Here is a 15,349-nt window from a genome sequence, read left to right as displayed (position 1 = left end):
AGGTATATTTATGTATTTATACATACTCTGCCGATGGGACTTTTTCAAAGACAATTATAGAAACAGCCCACTGCCAATAATGTAATTTGCATAGTAAATGGCCCTGTCTTCCTCTTCTGTGCAATAATACTACCATGCCAACCTAACATCCACAGCCCGATCAGTACAGCCTCTGTTATCTGGCGCTGTCTCTTCCCCTAGTGCCAGCTGCAGTTACGCGGGCTCAGGGCCGGGCTCCCCAGCTGCTGTGTGAAGGAAGGAAGGAAGGAAGGAGCAGCGTCCTCCTCACCGCAGAGACACGGGGCACAGGCAGCATCCTGACCAGCACACACACAGTAGCAGTAGCACACTCGGGAGAAAGACAGTAGATCACGTGACCCGGGACAGGCGCCGCTCCGCCTCCTTGTGTTTCCTCCCGTCACGTATAGCGTGCAGACCATGTGATGTGCGCGGCAACGTCAGTACGGAGGTACCGGGAAGGAAGTGGTTGTTGCCCTGAGGCAGCTGCTGGTTGGATAGTGGCCGCCGTGAGACCTCGTTACCAATAACGCGGAGCGTGGTGCAGCTTCCCGGCGGTCATGTCCGGTTACGGGGTATCCAGCTTCTTCTCCGGGCCGGAGCTGCTGGAGGACCCGGCGCACGCCTCAGCCCTCCTGGCGCAGCTCAAGTCCTTCTACGACTCGCACCTGCTCTGCGATGTCACCATCCGTGTGCTGGGCGGGGGCCCCGAGGAGCCGGGCGGCGGTGACCCGGAGGGCAGCAGGAGCTTCAGCTGCAACCGCAACGTCTTGTCCGCAGCCTGCCCTTATTTCAAGAGCATGTTCACCGGGGGTCTGTATGAGAGCAAGCAGCAGCAGGTCACCCTGCACGACATGAACCCGGAGTCCATGGCCCTCATCATAGATTACTGCTACACAGGCCGGGTGACGGTGACAGAGGCCAACGTGCAGCGCCTCTATGCTGCTGCCGATATGCTGCAGCTGGAGTATGTGCGCCAGGCCTGCGCTGGCTACCTTGCTCGCCGCCTCGATCTCCACAACTGTGCCAGTATCCTGCGCTTCGCCGATGCCTTTGATCACCCTGAGCTTCGGTCCCGTTCTCTCGCTTTCATGGCACGTCATTTTGAACAGTTAGCCATTGGCGACGAGTTTTGTGAGCTGAATTTGGCGCAGCTAAAAGAAGTACTGACTATGGACAACCTGGATGTTGCCAGTGAGAGGCTGGTGTGCAATGCTGCCTTGCGCTGGTTGGAAGCAAATCCAAAGGAGAGGGCTGATGCCTGTCATGAGATTTTGAGTTGTGTCCGCTGGCAACACTTTACAGAGAAAGACCATATTTATCTTGACGGTCTCAGATCAAAGCCATTTGTACGAAAGCATTGTTTGCCGTATTTGGATGCGGTGCTGCAGGAAAAAGATGGTAAATCTGCTCTAGCGATGCTCCCTTGTCAAGAAAGCAGCCCACTGCGCAGAATAGGCATGCTCGCCAAGGAGATGGTCATTTTCTTTGGTCACCGAAAAGAGCCCTTCCTGTGCTATGACCCTTATTCTGGGGATATTTACACAATGCCTTCTCCACTCACTAACTTGGCTCATGGAAAAGCTGTGACATCCTCTGCTATATGTGTCTCCCCAGAGAATGACTTGTACTTAGCTACCCAACCTATGAAACAGCTATGGGTCTATAGTCCTGTTCAGAACAGTTGGCAGCTCTTAGCAGAAAGACTGCTGTGTAGAGAAGGTATGGATGTGGCTTACCTTAATGGGTATGTATATATTGTTGGTGGGCGTGATCCTTCTACATGTGCCAAAATCAAAGATGTGGAGTGCTATAGTGTGCAAAGAAACCAGTGGACACTGGTTGCTCCCCTGCCTCACTCCTTCTACTCATTTGAACTGGTGACCGTTAATGACCACTTGTATGCTATCAGCAACAAAAGGATGCTGTGCTACGACCCTGCCTGCAACCAGTGGCTTAACTGTGCCTCATTAAAGCGATGTGACTTCCAGGAAGCCTGCGTCTACAATGATGAAATATACTGCATATGTGATATTCCTATGGTGAAGGTCTACAATCCAGCCAGAGGAGAATGGCGGCGGATCAGTCCAATACCTACCGAAGGCAATACCAACAACTACCAGATTGTACGACATGGTTCCAAACTCCTACTTATCACCTGCACTACTGTACAGTGGAAGAAGAACCGTGTGACTGTTCATGAGTATGATGTAACTAATGATCATTGGATAAATATTGGCACCATGTTGGGTCTTCTGCATTATGACTGTGGCTCAATCTGTCTATCCGCTCGTGTGTATCCATCTTGCTTGGAGCCAGGGCAAAGTTTTATCACAGAGGAGGACGATGTACGCAGTGAATCAAGTACTGATTGGATGGATGGCTTTAGCGAGCTGGACTCTGAATCAGATAGCCTCAGCTCTTTTTCAGAGGATGAATGGCCAAGAGTGTCAGTGGCCAGGCCACGAATATATTTAGAAGGTTCTTTGTGACATCCAGGTCTTACTCACAGAGACATTTACTTGTAGTTTCCTCTTTAGAAGCTCCCACAGGTCTATGGGTTAAAAGGTTTGCCACTCAAAATAACATGCTGCATTAGCTGACATACAGTGTTGTTCCTTTAACCTCACCTGAACTACTCCTATATGCTCACGCATAATTTAATTTGTTTCACATAGTACATAAACCTGAGGCTGACTTGTTACTACTTGTATTATATTTTTTCTTGTTTGTAACAGTGATTATTTTTTAGAATAATCTGACTAAAATGTTTTTGTATTAGTGACCAATGTAATGCTCTGGTATTGCTGTTTTGCTTGAAAAGATTTTTCTTTTGTAAAATGAGCATATCTCCAATTTATTAGAATTTGTGTCCATAAAGGGTCCGTGTTACTTTGGGGAAGATGTATCAACCTTAGAGATCGATAAAGTACCACCCAATCAACTTCTGTCATTTTTCAAACACAACCGGTACCATGACAGCTACAACCTGCCTGGTTAGTACTTTATCTCTCTCCACAGCTTGATACATCTCCCAGTTAGTCCGTTCTTTTAGATGAACAGTGTTCTATTCCAGTGTTTTCCAGCTCCAATCCTTCGGAACCCTTAACCGTGCATGTTTTATATATCTCATCAGTATCACAAGTGAAATAATTAGCCCCACCAGTGGATTCACTAGGAGATCTGGAAAATATGCACTGTTGGGGGTCCCTGAGGCTGGAGTTGGGGAAACATTGTTCTTTTATTGGGCATTCTGCATTGTGTGATATATTTTGTTAATTTGAAAATGTATTTAAATGATCCAGCACTTTCATTGTAATGCCTGGTAACAAATTTAGGGAGCAAGAGAGAATGTGCATCAATAGAAATTACTCTGATAAGTTAGGCACCAGCCAGTGGCATAAATACTGCCATTCTGGTACTTCTGTATATACAGACCCTCGCTCTGCTCTGGTATGCCAAGACCGGAGACATGCCCATTAAAGCTTCATTTGACCATTTTGTTCTATAAAATAAAATGAGAACATGGGTATTGTGTAACCTTCAGTCCCATCAGAAGATCACTGTGCTGGCTCCTGGAGTGAATGGTGTCTATCATTGGGCCCACCCCAACATATAGTACCAGGTGTGGTAATTTTGTGTTCTGCCACGAGCACTCACATTATTTTTTTTTTAGGCACACTTGCCGCATCGCTCCTAGGATTTGGCAAGGCATAACTGAGAGAGTTGTAGAAAAGTAGATGCACAGCCATTTGGTAATATACATTGGGCTCCGTTCAGTTCAACGCGAATTGAATAGCTTCAGGAAGGAACTCCCGGAGCTATTCAATTCAGCGCGCTGTTATGTCAGAGAATGCTCGTTTTCGCGCCTTAAACATGGTGTTTAGTCGCGAGAACTGGCTTTCTCCGATATAAGTTGCCAGCTGAGGGCAGAAAACTGCATAGTGGCAGTAGTTTTGGCGGATTTCTGCTCGCGTTCCCTGGAGGTGTGCGAGAAGAAATCCTTCAGTCAGGCTTAACAGCGCGCTGAATTGAATGGCTCCAGGAGCTCCTTCCCGGTGATATTCAATTCACGATGAATAGAGCCCATTGACATCTGCCAGATTTATCCCAAGCTAAAGTAGTAACCTAAAGCTTTATTGCTTCTAGCACACATGCAATACGTGGAAACCTTAATGCTTTTTTGGCTGTGTTAAAGGAATAATAATGATTGAGTGGGTATAATGTCTTTTCTGTTGCCTTTTGCTTCAGGACTGGATACTGTAACCATATTCCACCCAATGGAATAAACCCAATTTGCTAGGGGTGAAACTGATAAAAGAAACAAAGATTTTGTAAAAGTATTTGGCATTTGATGACATTTTCTAGACTAATCTACAGCATTGAAAATGGGGAAGATGAACAAAAACTTCAAACAGCTGGAAACGGGTAAAACATAGGAACTTGCACTAAGGAACAGTATAAGCCAAAACTGGTCTTGGCTTATATTGTTCCTTAGTGCATAGTCATAAGTGTGATTGCCATAGATTTATTTGGCAGAAAGTCTTCACAAATAGAATGTTTGCAAAATAATTTGCCTGCATTTTCTTGGCTATATGTCACTGCCATTTATCTATCCTAATTGTGCTTCGCTCATAAGACATTTTGCCCCTCATACTTTTTGCTTATGTGGCCTTTGCCTTGCTCCAATTACATCACATCATATGTCTTGCCAGTAGGCCACACCCCCAAACTATATTGTGGGGGGGATAAATAACGTTGGATAGCTCAGAGAAATGTATTGATCCCCTAAACCTATTATGTGGAAGAAAAAGCAAAACCATTCTAATTATGGTTAATGGTGACCTAGGCAAGGTCCTTTACCAACAATAGTTTTATATATTGTTCATTTAATATTTATATATGACAAATGCAAAGGGGATATAAAACAGTCTCTATTAAGATTCAAATTGTAAGATTTTTTATTTCTCATGTACATTATATCGACATAAGTTTGTGTGCTTTATGTCTTAAAACATATTAAAATTCATAAGCAAAATAGACATACTTTAGTAGTTTTGGACAAAGTTCTAGAACAGGCATCGGAAAGTGCTGAAAGTGTTCTGTAGTTCTCACTTGGATTTAAGTTGTAGGACACACATGAATCCATAAGTTTCCCATTTTACACCTGGCTATAGTATTGTGAAAAAGGCTTTGTGCTAGTACTCTTCCCCCTACTCTAAAGGAAGTTTAGGCCCTTGATTATTATGGTTAGTACATTTTACTATACCCATTTATGCGTTTTAGTACTGATTCTAGGAAAACACATCTTGTGCTTTGCTGGGTATCTGATTAAGTAACATCAATCCTTGTTAATAAATGAGATGCTTCTTTGCTAACTACATTTTTTTTTGCCAGTTTTCCTCAACTGTTTTAAAAATTTGCAGAAGAAAGTTTATACAGGTTGAAAAGAGAAATAATTTGTCATGTTACCTTCACGATTCAATCAAGCGTGTTTATTTTGAACTAAAAGCAAGTTTCTCCTTGGTAATGTATTTTTTCTTTTAATAAATTTTGCTTTAAAAAGTTAATGGAAAGTTTTTGGTAAATTATTAATTGTTAAGGCAAGTCCACATTTATGCTTTTTGATGTTATTACAAAATGTTTTTTCTTTCATTATTATTTTTTGCAGGAGGCTCTTCAGTTAAATTGATCATCTAGGCCAGAGTTTCACAAACTCCGCCATTACAGTCCAGGTTGTAAGGATAACCATGCTTGAGCACAGGTGACTTACTTTGTACCTCAGTCAATTTGATTTGACCATCTGGACCCGAGCTTGGATATCCTGTAAACCTGAACTGTAATGGCAGAGTTGTGAAACTGTGATCTAGGCATTAACACTGCATTACACTACAGTTAACAAATTATTTATAGTCATTTTAAATTACTCTTACAAGTGATTCCACTATATGATGTTTATTTCAATACATGGGTGTATATTTACTAAAGGTCTGTCTTGGCTTTTTTGGTAATTCTTGCCATCGTTTTTGCAAACCAACCATTCATTAAAGTGAAAACCAACGGCAAAATGATCAAAAATCCTTACTTTAGAACAGTATTGAACATCGGACCAACTACCGCTATTTTTACATAGACCAGTATAGAAGCCGCAATTTAATAATGGTTTGAAAACTGACCGAAAAACAATGATAAAGCCGCCCCAAACAATAGAGCTACCTATGGCAGGTGAGTTTGGGTGCTCTATGCAGGCTTTGTTAGGTTTAAATAGTTAAAATAAAAGAAAAAAATTTGTGGGGTCCCCCCCAAATCCATAACCAGCCCCAGACCTCTCATCCTGGGCTGGAATTGTAAAATAGGGGGTAAAAATTGTGTGGGTTCCCCCTACTTTCCACCACCAGGCTTCACCAGCCAGAGGGATAACGCTATCACAGGTAGACACACAGCATGGGGACCTCCTGTCATAATGTTAACCAGCCCAAAAATGGTCAGCCTAGGGAAGTGGGGACTTCCCCAAAAATGTGGATCCCCTTCCCAGGAACAACCTGGGCTCTTCCCTGCACCCCAGGTGGTAGGAGTAATTGTAATGAAGTAATTAACCCCACACCATTTTTTCCCCCCTATTTACCAATACCAGCCAGGCTAAGAGGTCTGGGGCTGTTTACGTCTCCTTTTTCTTTTTTTCTTTTTTTTTTTTAAAGTGGAGGCACTTCTCATTGCCTCATAAATCCTCTTGCCTAGGAAGTGAGCACCTGGCAGAGGAGAGATCAGTTTGCACGACATATGCACCATTTACCAGAAGAGCTGCGCCCCTTTGAAAATACAATAGCAGTGGCCACATATTCCCTATATGGGAATAAATATGCAGGCAGCAGTTTGCCCCCAAAAAAGTGTAGGATTCTAAAATGAGGACCTGTCTGTAGTGCCCACTTTCCTGGGCTCTGTCTGTCTGACAAAACTCTCCTCCCTGGTAAGCGGTTGTGAAATACATGTGCGAGGGTCAGCATAAAGCGATATGTGTATTTGCTCTTCAGCATAGTCCCAACATTTGTGCATAGAGATGCTGTTTTGTATGCACAGGTTCTCTTTACATGGTCGGGATTAGATGATATTAGTATAAGAGGTTGTGAGTAGGTACAGTATATTATTTATTGAAAGACCGTTCCATTAATTGTTTATTTCAGCTGTTACCGTAAGTGAAGCCGAGATGCCAGTGTGCACCTACCCTTGTAAATATGAGGCTGTAATTTCTGCAAACAAGAAATAAAGCCTACATACAATATTTATTAAAAGAAAAACTCCATTGAGTATACATATTAAGTGGTTAGAGTACATTACATTAAAAACACAAATGTCATATACATGTAAAATCAAATCTTGTGTTAATGTTGTGTGTGTATATATAATGCGTGTATATAATAATTTTTCTGTTAAAATAAAATGAGTAACTATTATATATTGGGGATAGGCTTATGAATACAGAGGGACTGAGGATTATATATATTTGCGACTAAGCTGGTTTATTTTCTTTAGGCCTTCTTTGTTATTAATGGTTTTATGTACAGTGATCAGGAAAGGGAAAGCAGAAGGAAGCTCCACTCTGCTGCTTAATTTTTGATGTCCCCAATGTAGACAGCGAAGCTTGTCTGCCAGGTCCTTTCTGCCTGCACGTTCCAGGGCATTCTGGAGAATCTTGGTCTTCTTCAGATCATTCCAAGCTTTCTCATACCTGCAACCACAGAAATGTGGTGTCAGACTGGATAAACTCTATACCAAGGGTTCAGAAGTACAACTAAAACTTTTTTTTTTTCACAGCTTTTGCTGTGATTAAGCATGCTAAAAGCAGTGACTATGAATTGTGGACCCAGTGTTCAAGAAGGCATCATGCCTAGTACATGTTGGGTTGATAGTGGTTACCTCAGAATTGTTCCCTGTAAATAGCATTTTGCTCTCATTGAGCTCTGTACTGTATTGTATATATTGAGTACAAGTGCTTCCATGAACAGAGATATCATCCATATTCATGTAAGAAGGTTTATTAGTGTGGCAAAGTTTATTAGAGATATCTTTTTTCACTTCACATTAGAGAACAAGACTTTTCTTGTATTTGGTGGTGCATTTGTAGCTCGATGAGTTTTCATGTGAATGTGAGGAAAAAGTTTTGCAGGGAATTCACATTTTAACAGGACATGACTGATTCCTAGACTCTGATGGATCGTTAACTTGTTTAAATCAAGTTTAACATGCAAAGAACATAAACAAAAACTACTCGATATAGAGAGAAATAAAAATGAGAAAATATGTTTTCAAACAGAAAAGTATCTGCTACATTTGTGTATCCAGTTATTGACTATTTAGAAAGAAGGGAATGAGACATGCGAATACAGTGCTCAATGGTTCTACGGCAGTATGTTTTATGTCACTGTGTAACATGAGTTAAGCTAGAAGCTATTAGAACTTTAAGGCAGGGCTTGCCAAATTTTTCTAAAACCTAGGAGCCAGGATGAAAGTGTAGGAGCCAGACCCCCCCCTTCCCCCAGGGCAGCATTACTGACGCCCCAGACAACCAACCCCCATGGCCACACCACTAACGGGGTACCCCAGGTAAACCACCCTCCCACAGCCACATTATGGAGCAGCTAACCCGCCTCTCCAGGCAACCAACCCCCAGAAAGACCACCCCTCCGCAGCCAAAAAACCCCGGTCAAGCAAAGCCACCGCCGGCAGTGGGCGAACCAGGGAGTGGTGGGCCCAGATGCAAGAATATGCTTTGGGCACCCCTCTGCAGTGCCCCCAGTAGTGGTCCCCTCCTCTGCAGTGCCGCCAGTAGTATTCCTCCCTCTGCAGTGCCGCCACTAGTAGTCCCCCCCCCCCCCCCCTCTGCAGTGCCGCCAGTAGTAGTCCCCCCCCCCCCCCTCTGCAGTGCCCCCAGTAGTAGTCCACACTATGCATTGTCCTTAGTAAGCGCCCCCTTATACAGTGCCCTAGTGACACCCCCCCTTATACAGTGCCCCCAGTGGTGGCCACACCCCCTATGCAGTGCCCCCAGTTGCGGCCACACCCCCTATGTAGTGCCCCTGTAATCGGTGCCCCCAGAAGTGGTCCCCCCTATGCATTGCCCCCAGTAGTAGTTCCCCCTTGTAGTGCCCCCAGTAGTGCTCTCCCCCTTGTAGTGCCCCCAGTAGTAATCCCTCCCTGTAGTGCCCCCAGTAGTAGTTCCCCCCCCCCCCCCCCTTGTTGTGCTCCCAGTAGTGCTCTCCCCTTTGTAGTGCCACACATAATAAAAAAAACAAAAAACACTTGCCTGAATCCCCGCTCCCGCCGCCGCCATCCGCTCCTCCGTTCGTCCTCCCGGGCCGGGCCGCTCTGCATTATGGGAGAGACGTCATGATGTCTCTCCCATTACCCACTGCAGGAGCCGGAAGATGGAACGGCTCCTGCAGTGGGCGCAGCGGCAGTCAGTGAGAGTCTAACAGACTCTCATTGGCTGCCACTCAAAACAAACACACCTACCTGCGCCGGTGGTTGTGTGTTTCAGTCACTGTGTAGCGCTGACCGAACTCCGTCCGGTCAGCGCTACATGCGCAGTGCAGTCTGTCACAGACACACAGACTGCCAGCGGCCCGCATGGCACTGCGGCCTGGGGGGCACATGGCACTCTGCCCCCCGGCACAGCCCGCCACTGACTACAGGGCCCGGGGGTTACTGAAAATCTGGTCGCCACGGCGACCTGGCCCCCGGGGTTTGTCGAGCCCTGCCTTAAGGTGCCCCCACACATAGCGATATTTTACCCGATCTGGCCGATTCCTACGCATTGGAACAACAGATCATGTAAAATATGCCAAAATCGCGAGTCCGCACTCATGATGCGCATCCCCGCAGGTCGCACATCGCATCTTCAGATCTGCCGTTCTGTAGGGCAGATCTGACAATCTCAAGTCAGGATGCACTGGAGTAGTTAGGAGACACGATAAATCGTGTGTCACATTGGCAGCTTTTTCATACCAAATCGTGTGCAGGACTCCCGGGGAGCTCCAGGGGGAAATCGTGTACATCGGCTCATCGGGAACACATCGCTAGGTCTGTAGGCACCTTTAGTAGTGTTTGCTACAGTATACCAAGAAACACTGAATTCATGTTTACTATGGGAAATTGGCATCCTGAGTTTCTTCTCTATTACAACAATCTGTTCTTCCCCCAGGCTGAAATACACTGATAAATATTGACACCGTAATTACCAACACTCCAACATTTTCTGCGCCTGAATCCTCTTTTCCACTGAAGCTGTTTGGAATTGTCTGATTTCTGGTCGGTTGAATCCAAGTTCTTGTGCTACTATAGTCCACTCAAAGCCCAGTTGGTTTCCCAGATCTTTTACAGACTTCAGATTAATCACTGCATCCTGATATGTATTAAGTAAAAATGTGTTAAATTATGCACTAATGTTTGTATATAATCATTTCACTCAACTTTTTTTTTTTTATGCAAGAATAAAAAGAAATCGTCCCATTACATAGCCAATTGTTCTATATAGTAATGATACTTAAAGGTTTCAGCAGGAGGAGTGGAGGGAGCAACCTGTTAGCAATTAGACCAATTTGATACCTCTTTCTCCAACCAAACATTTACTAGGTATCCTGGGTCAGACTTTTTTTTTTTTTTAATCCAAATAACTAGGTGAGCTGTCAATAATAATTCTATGTACCTATTTATTTATAACTATTCTGCAGGTATGTGACAACGCACATACACACTGCTAGAACTGCTCTAATGTTCCCTTAACCAGATGATACTACAGTAAGTCACAGCTTTATTAATTATATCTATCTAATAGTAGTGGCTCTCCATGTGATCGTAACAAGCCTGAATTTGAGTCAATGGGGTCAACGAGCAAGGGACTGTAACAGCACTCAGTTATTGGTTGGGATTAACAATGGGGCAGATGGAGCTGCAGCTCCAGGCCTCCACATAAAAATAGGCCCATTATCATGGCAGCATGATGATGATCAGCCACAAGCTGGTCACACAGTCGGACCATAAATCATAAGTATTAACATTGCATGTCTAGTTTTCTCACAAAATTCTGCAATTTTTCAATTTTTATGTATTTAGGGGACATTGGGGCTGATAGTGTAGGACCCCATTGGCACTGGCCACACAGTACTGGTTACAGCTTTTCCCCTTCACATTATAGGCCCATGAACATTTTCAGCCCCATGTGGCCCTTAATCCGGCCCTGGCAATACCCTGTTTATGACCAGGTTTGATGAGTGGTGTGCTCTGCAATTTATTTTTTGTGCATTACTGTTATCTAACTAACTATACCGATCTGCTACTCTGCAAACATAATGAGAGTCTCCATCTGACCCTTTTCCCCACTGGTCTGTTTTTGGGATTGCAGGTGCTTGTATGACAGAGGAATTTCACTTTCCTAAAACTTCTTCACTTTAGAGACATTAAAATATGCCAGCACCCGTTTTCAAGCACCCCAAATTTGATGGGAATACTTATTTTCACCAAAAAATACTGCTTAATGCCATTCTTCACCACTTTTGCAAGGACGCTAATAAAAAGGATTTAAACAACTTCAGTACCCCAAGTAGTTTTATTAGGGCTATTGGAACACTTCTACATCCCCAATGTTAGTGTGTCTTTTTTTGGGGGGTAAGGCTGATTTCCCCAAGTCTGACAGTACTTTCCGCCTGTACTGCATTCGCCGCTTGCTGTTTTAGCCTGTTTTGTAATTGAATACGGTGGAAAGCGGGGATGTGCATGATAAGTTTTTGCGTCAAAAACACGCGATGTCGGCGAAAAGTCGGGCAGACTAAACTAATTGAATACCACCGTAAGTGACAGACACAATACAATTGTACCTTCCTTTCATCTAAATAGCAAGGTCTGCACCTGCTGATGTAACTGAGCAGCCAGTTATCTGGGAAGGGAAATTATGAATCTGGCAACTCAGGGGCTGATGCTGAGATGGATGTACCCCAGTTTATGTAGCGTAAAATATGCAAAATAGGTCTGTGTATCCTCCTAAACCAGGCTGTAATCATATGTGCGTATGGAGGTTTGCTTGCTCCTGCTTACAACAACAGGAAGGGAAGAGACAGTCTTATGCAGGCCGAATACAGTAAGAGTGTATTAGCCTATTGTGAACGGGTAAAGACTCGCGCAGAGATACATATACACCCATCAAGGCGGTTGTCTGAGCGCATATGCAAACACTGATGATGAGTCGCCAGTACTAGCTAACGGCTTCTAACTGGCTGATTGCCGCTGAAGCTAATATGTGCTTTTTGCATTCATTGTGCATATATTTTAGCAAAAGCATATTTCATTGTCAAAACAAAAGTCACAGAAAGGGTGTATGTGTATCTGATATAAGCTTTACAGACAGCTTGTGCATTCGCTACTGGTGCCAGCCTGCGTACATCCTACCATGGTTGCAGGGCCGGATTAAGGTCTGTGGGGGCCCCTGGGCAACAAACGTGGGGGCCCCTATTAAATGTGACAAACTGGTGGTATGCGCAATGGGGACCCCAGTAGTGTCAGTGCCCACAGTGGTAGTGCCCCATATGCAGAGCCCACAGTAGTGGTGCCCTTTATGCTGTGCCCCCAGGAGTGGTGCCCCTTATGCAGTGCCCCCTATGCAATACTCCCATTAGTAGTGCACCCAGTAGTTATGCCCCCTGTAGTAATGCCCCCTGTGGTTGTGTCCCCAATAGTAAAGCCACCTGTATAACTACCCCCAGTAGTAATACCCCTGTAGTTGTACCCCCAATAGTAATGCCCTAGTAGTAATGCCCCCTGTATAAATTCCCTCAGTAGTAATACCCTTGTAGTTGTGCCCCCAGTAGTAGTGCCCCAGTATTAATGCCCCGCCTTCAAGTAGTAAAGCCCCCAAGAGTAGAGCCCCCCCAATATTAATGCCCCCTGAGTAATGCCCCCCAGAAGTGGTGCCCCCAATAGTAATGCCCCCCCCCTGAGTAATGCCCCCAGTAGTAATCCCCCTGAGTAATGCCCCCAGTAGAAAAGCCAATTGCACTTAAAAAAATAAAAAAAGCTATTACTTACCTTAAGCCCCGCTCCCGTCCACATCCATTCCGCCCGGCTGCTCCTCTGCACTATGGGAGACACATCATGACGTATCTCCCATAGTGCACTGCGTGAGCCGGAAGCCGGAGCTCACAAATGAGCTCCAGTCTCCGGCTCCGGCTGACACTGCGGGGAGGGAGCCGGGCGCCCGCTGGTTACAATCAGCGGGCGTCTGGCAAATAATGCCTCCCTGCAGCGCCGGGGATAGGTTGGCCAGAGGAGGCGGAACTGGTTCCGTCGCCTCCGAGTAAACATTAACCCCGATGGGTGTGGGGGCCCTGCAGGTGTGGGGACCCAGGGATGATCACCCCTGTCGCCCCCCCCTTAATCCGGCCCTGCATAGTTGTCACTTTGCACATACAAACAATTGTACATATTCAGTGAACGCATTTTACGTAACAAATGCATTAAAACTCAGCATCAGCCCCTCATTGTATAAATACTCTGAAGAGTGGGTTTAGTGGAAATAGATTAAAAAAATATATATTTAGAAGAAGCCAAGTGAAAGATCAAGTTAACAATGGAGACGTCAGCAGCACAGATACCTAATTAGTAAATTGCATGATAAAGTTCCTGTAGGGTCTGGTGATCTTTTCTGAAATGTGGTTCTTCTCAGGATAGACTAAAAGGTTAGAAAGTTATGGTAGATGGGTTGCTTACCTCTTGTGCTTTATTGGGCATCTTCATAGGGATATCACTGTGACATCTGCCAATATAAACATAAACCTAAAAAAAGAAAAATGAAGTTGCAGGTTGTATTTCATTATTGTAGTTTGTCAATAAATACAATGCATTAAAGTGTGTGTATACTGTATTTATAAAGTGTGTGTATACTGTATTTATCTGATGTTCTATGCCTCTTCATGTTATTCCTTGACTGATCTAGTTTAATGTATGAAAAATGACTCTTGCAGATCCTTTTACATGATTTATATGCTATTCTATAAGATCATCTGTGTGGTCACTGTGCCATTACCTAATTTTTCTTCTCTATAGGAAAAGATACAGTACAATTTCAGAGACGCTCCTAAATTTTGAACTACCGTAAATCACAATTCTGGTAATGAAATAATTTCCGCTACAAAGCAAAGCATCCTACATACCTTCATAATTCAGTAAGGCAGTTGCATTACCATGTGTAACTCTCTGTAACTGGTACTAAAATCTGCATAACTGTTAAAAGATCACCAGGTATAATCTCAAGACAGTAAGCAATTTTCTATCTATAGTATTGGCTATACTGAATATTACTGATGGGGGATGCTAAATGTTTCTCACACACTTGCTAAAATATTCTGTATACATAAAAAGATAGTTTCATATTTTAGTATTATAACTACACCCTGTGACTGCAAAAGTAATTGTATGGTTTTATAATGGTGAAATATTTTTCAGATGAGCCAAATAATTGATCAGAAATGACAACAATATTCTTAATATAACAAACTTTGACATTTTGCCGTAAGATTAATACCTACTTCTGCCTCACATTCAGTGAAGAATCAGCAAATCTTGTGTTCATCCAGAAAAGATCCAAATGGGAATATTGTGTCTGTCTTTATCAGGGTATGTAGTCAGGCGGTAACTACAACAGAAGCTAACGTTCATTCTGTTAAAAATTAAAGAACTGTAATTATTCCTAACTGTTCCTCATGACTGGAGACCATGGCCTCAATTCAAATGCACATGTATGATAAATTTGAGCAGTGTTTGGCTCTGTTCATAAGTGCCAGACAACAAAAATGTGCCTGGTGTGGCTGGAATACTGAATAAAATATGCACAAAATGAGTAACATTATACATCAATATAATTGAACTAAAAATACATCCCAGCTTGCAGTTAGCTGTGGAATCGGAGAAAGGCATTTATCAGTAAGAACCAAATTTCTATTTTTTATATCAATGCATTTTTATTGACTTATTTTAAGAATGTAGGATTAGAAATAGTTAGCCTTCATGCACTGAAACTTTTAGAGCAGTGGTTTTCAACTCGCGGCACACCAAACAAGTTTTTAAAATTGCCCAGACACACCATCAGTGCTCCCCAGAGCAAAACACGCACATTGGTCTCAACACAGAAAAAAATACATACATTGGCCTTCACAGAAGACAAAATAAAACACATTGGCCCCCATTTAAAAAAAAAAAAAAATCAGTCACACTGGCCCCCACAGAAGGCAAAATAATACACATGGTCCCCACATAAAAACACAATTACATTGCCCCCCCAGAAATC

The 15,349-nt window shown here is 43.6% G+C and overlaps 2 protein-coding genes across 2 annotated transcripts; one reads left to right on the top strand and one right to left on the bottom strand.

Annotated features, from left to right (window-relative positions):
- Nucleotides 1–430: 430 nt before the first annotated feature.
- Nucleotides 431–5,588, top strand: KBTBD7 (kelch repeat and BTB domain containing 7). Its single transcript, XM_088482195.1, has one exon. It carries the CDS (start codon nucleotides 579–581, stop codon nucleotides 2,508–2,510), a length of 1,932 nt encoding a protein of 643 aa, XP_088338321.1. The 5' UTR covers nucleotides 431–578; the 3' UTR covers nucleotides 2,511–5,588.
- Nucleotides 5,589–7,483: 1,895 nt separating this feature from the next.
- On the bottom strand, nucleotides 7,484–14,664 carry LOC148543203 (uncharacterized). Its single transcript, XM_088476241.1, has 4 exons — nucleotides 14,592–14,664; nucleotides 13,774–13,839; nucleotides 10,254–10,417; nucleotides 7,484–7,744 (listed from the first exon to the last, which is right to left on the bottom strand). Exons 2-4 carry the CDS (start codon nucleotides 13,798–13,800, stop codon nucleotides 7,510–7,512), a joined length of 426 nt encoding a protein of 141 aa, XP_088332367.1. The 5' UTR covers nucleotides 13,801–13,839; nucleotides 14,592–14,664; the 3' UTR covers nucleotides 7,484–7,509.
- Between the last annotated feature and the right edge of the window lie 685 nt (nucleotides 14,665–15,349).

This window comes from Taudactylus pleione, unplaced genomic scaffold (genome assembly GCF_031769625.1).
Source record: "Taudactylus pleione unplaced genomic scaffold, aTauple2 ptg000005l, whole genome shotgun sequence".
NCBI classification, from domain to species: domain Eukaryota; kingdom Metazoa; phylum Chordata; class Amphibia; order Anura; family Myobatrachidae; genus Taudactylus; species Taudactylus pleione.
The sequence above is the reverse complement of the archived record's forward strand: the minus strand, read 5'-3'. Positions and strand labels throughout refer to the sequence as shown.